The sequence below is a fragment of the Lipotes vexillifer genome, unplaced genomic scaffold (assembly GCF_000442215.2).
Source record: "Lipotes vexillifer unplaced genomic scaffold, Lipotes_vexillifer_v1.1 scaffold472, whole genome shotgun sequence".
NCBI lineage: Eukaryota > Metazoa > Chordata > Mammalia > Artiodactyla > Lipotidae > Lipotes > Lipotes vexillifer.
Genome location: NW_006797698.1, coordinates 805938 through 809963, shown reverse-complemented (window position 1 = coordinate 809963; position 4026 = coordinate 805938). Strand labels below are relative to the sequence as shown.

Below are 4026 nucleotides of genomic sequence, written 5' to 3'. Positions count from 1 at the left end.
CCCTTGTCTTGACCCGCCTTTGCCAGCTCAGTGTCATCACCGTCATTGGGAAGAGTTGTCCCACACTGTGCAGCCTCACACATATGCAACCGGAAAGACAAACAGACCAGCAGACGCCTTAAGGAACCTGATGAGCAGCACAAACGGATAAGGTGGCCAAAGAGACCGAGGCATACAGGTAACCAAACGTGGCTAGGATTACAGAGCACTGCATGAGAAAGTAAACAAAACAATTTCCCTCTCAAAACACAAAAAAGACCCAGAGACCAACCGACCAAACAACGGGAGCCACAGCTTCACCAGGAATTTGAAGTGGGTGGCTTTTCACCTGGTTTCTTCTTCCGTCTTTGAAGTTTAAATGAAACTCTGGGGCCCCGGGTACGCGTGTCCCCCTCTGGGGGACAACCGGGCCTGACCTCCGCCTGCCCCAAGGCCTCCCAACTCATGGTCCATCCTTCTGTGACCTCATTCCCTGCCTTGGCTCCATGTGCCACTTGTGACTTAATCAAGATCAGATCTGTTCCAGCTACCAACCCCCGAGGCCCCAAGGGCCCCGTTCCTTTTCGTATCAGTTTGGGGGTGGTTTCAGGGCGCAGCCTCAGCAGACCATCCTTGAGCCCGGGCCCAGAGCGCCGGCTTCTCCAGGCACCAGTTGATGGGTATTTGGCTGCTTTTCCCACTGACCGCTCGAGGGGCTTCAGAGATCTCTTCCCGGAGCGCCTCGCTGCTGTTCTAGCGCCTGTCTGCGGCCGGGTGGGCCCCCGCGGGCGATGGGCGGCAGAGCCCCTTCGGCGCCTGAGCTGCCTGAACGGCTGGCGACGCCGGCGGCCGAGGAGAAGCACCCGCTGAGCAGCTTGGCCGCGGCGCACACCTTGGCCAGAGTCCTGCGGCCCTGCTACGGCCCCCAGGGGCGGCAGAGCTCCTGGTCACCCCCAAAGGAGAAACCGTGGTCACAGGGTACGCCACGGCCATCCTCCGGGTGCTGGAGCTGGAGCACCCCGCCGCCCGGCTGCTGCGGTTGGCGGCGCAGAGCCAGGCGGAGCAGAGCGGCGACGGCGCGGCCTTCGTGGTGCCCCTGGCCCAGGCCCTGCTGGCGCAGGCCGAGCGCCTGCTGCGGGGGGCCTAGGCCGCGGCGGCCGCTGAGACGCTGGCCCTGCTGCCGTCCCTGGCCATCCGGGCGCTGGGGCCTCTGGAGGACCCGTTTGGGGCCCTGCACTCGGCGACGAAAACGCACAGGCTGTGGCAGACGGACTGCTTGACAAAGATGGTGGCGCATGCGTGCTGGGCCTCCCGGGGACCGGACGGTGGCTTCCGGCCGGAGCGTGTGCGCGTGTGCGCGTGTGCGCGCTGCCCCGGGGCGCGGCTGGAGGACTCGTGCCTGCTCCCCGGCCTGGCCCTGCCCGGCAAGCCCTGCGGCCAGGTGGCCATGGTGATGAGCGGCACCAGGGTGGTTCTGATGGCCTGCGCCTTCGGCCCGCCAGCCCCAATGCCCCGGCCACGGCTCGTCTCTCCAGTCCTGATGACCTGACCGAGTTCAGGAAGGGCAGCGAGAGGCTGATAGAAAAGCAGGTGGCCCAGCTGGCAGCCGCGGCTATTAACGTGGTGGTGGTTTGGGGGGAAATTGACGAGGCAGACCCTAACGCATGCTGACAGGTGCGGCCTCATGGTGATTCAGGTGAATCCCGGCGGGAGATGGTGTACCTGAGCGAGGTGTTTGGCACACCTCTGTTGCCTTATCTGCTTCCTCCGCTGGCGCCAGGGAAGTGTCAGAGGGTGTACGGGCAGGAGCTGGGAGAAGGTTTGGCTGTGGTATTTGAGTGGGAAACTCCAGACACCCCCGCCCTCACCTTGGTGCTCAGGGAGGCCACCGCTGAGGGGCTTACGGGGTGCAGAGTAGGCTGCCTACCAGGGCATTGATGCCTGTTTCCAGTTATGCCAGGATCCCAGACTGTTTCCAGGAGCTGGGGCCACAGAGATGGCTCTGGCGAAAATGCTCTCAGAGAAAGGAACCAAACTGGATGGGCCCAGTGGTCCCACCTTCCTGGCATTTGCCCAGGCCCTGCAGTCTCTTCCTGAAACCCTGGCAGAGAAGGCAGGCTTAGCCGTCTCAGACGTGATGGCAGAAATGAACGGAGCTCACCAAGCTGGGAACTTCCTGATAGGAGTGGAGGTTGAAGGGATAATAAATGCGGCCCAGGAAGAGGTGTGGGACACCCTAATAGCCAGAGCCCAAGGACTTCGAGCCGTGGCTGATGTGGTACTAGAGCTCCTGCAACTGGCCATGACATTATAGTAGCCAAGAAAAGTCCCACACCTCACCAGGACCTGAAACCTGAACCTAAAAAGGCAAAGGATCGCCCATACCTCGTGAGAAAAAGGAGTCCTTGGAACAAATAAGTGGCGACATCCTCAACAAAATGGGGTTGCCAAGGAGGGCATCGCCACCCCAAAAATGAATGTTGCCTTGTATTGCCTCCACGTTTGCTGCTATTTGAGTCCATTTCTTTAGATAAAAACATCACCGTTAAAGTCCTTTCCATTGATCTACTTCCTTTCAGATTCTTGGCTTTTTTCATTTCCTGTTTCTCTCCATCAGATTCTGTTCTTTCCTCCAGGATTCAATTCTATTAAAGATTTTTAAATTGAGTACCTGAATTTCGGGGATGCAAGAAAGGGCAGGTATCTCTTCCCAACTGTTTGAGTATTCCTGCATGAATTCTAAATTTCTAGAATTTCTGTCTAAATGTCACTTTAGCAATCTGAGAACCTCAGTTTCAGCTTAAAGGAGTGGCCACTCATTCCTGTTTTGATTATTTGGAAAAAGAAGGGAATGTTATTTTAAGGCAAAAAATCAATATAAAGGAGGAAAATGAGCTGGCAGGCAGAAATACATTTTTTTAAAAAGCACCCTCGGCATATATAACAAAATATAAGAACACACACCTTAGAACCGCACTACAGTTCCAGTGTAGGTGAGGAGTGCTGGGGAGCACATAGCAGCAGGTTATCCTGGCCAGGCTGTGATTATGCCCAGATACTCCTGGGCAGTAAAGAGAAGTTGAGCAGAGCTGGGAACATGTTACCCAAAACCTTTCCCACTTAACCATCCAAGTTACTCTGCCTCTGGGAAAGGAGCTGAACGTAGGGACAGAACTGAGGTGATGGGAAGCTGCAGTCTCTTAAAATCAACAAAGAAGCTTAAGCATTTGGAGAGAGAACCAGACTCAAGAAGCAGTTGTTTTATAGCAGGCATATTAGCTGCAACAACGCAAAACAAATTTGCAAAGATTCTTTGAAACCCAGAAGTGAAATCCTGAGAAGTTGTTAGTGAACAAAGGATGGCAGATGAAAATGTATAGAACTATACTCGTTATTACTAACGTACAGTAATAAGTTATATCTATACAACGTCCTTGACGTGTCGTTCCTTGTTGTGTCTTCATTGTTATATTTTAGCGAATATAACTAAGTGCTGTCATATTTCTCCCCTGCCCTCAGGTTCCGTATTGTTCTCATAGAGTCTCAAATTCCATAGTGATGATGATAGAGATAAGGTAACTTTTTAAAGCAGTTCAAAAGCACTTTGTCTTCATTTTATTTAATCATCAAAACAAACTTATGAGAAAGAAGCTTGTTATCTCTCAGTTGCAGGAGACACAACTGAGCTTCAGAGAAATTAAGTAATTGGCCAAATGTACACAGTAAATAGAAGAGGAAAACCCATTCTCTTATTCATTACTTTATTGCCCCAAATTCCTCTGTTGTGATGTTTTCAGAGATATAACCCCTATGATTATGAAGAAAGTATGTCTCAAAATGTAAGTTGAAAATTTACAATTAGTGTTTTGTTTTTGACCGCACCGCACAGCATGCAGAATCTTAGCTCCCTGACCAGGGATCGAACCCGTGCCCCCTGAATTGGGAGCGTGGAGTCTTAACCACTGGACTGCCAGGGAAGTCCCTACAATTAGTGTTTTTTAAACTAGACAAAAAGGCATGTTCACTTTGCAAGATAAAATAAGTAAA

At 52.7% G+C, this 4026-nt stretch overlaps 1 protein-coding gene across 1 annotated transcript; it reads left to right on the top strand.

Annotated features, from left to right (window-relative positions):
* Positions 1-770: 770 nt before the first annotated feature.
* LOC103072548 (putative T-complex protein 1 subunit theta-like 2) lies at positions 771-2397 on the top strand. The gene is given in 7 exon segments (XM_082931477.1): positions 771-915; positions 918-1475; positions 1478-1629; positions 1631-1673; positions 1676-1875; positions 1877-2272; positions 2275-2397. Coding segments are annotated over 7 exon segments (1617 nt in total).
* Positions 2398-4026: the final 1629 nt, after the last annotated feature.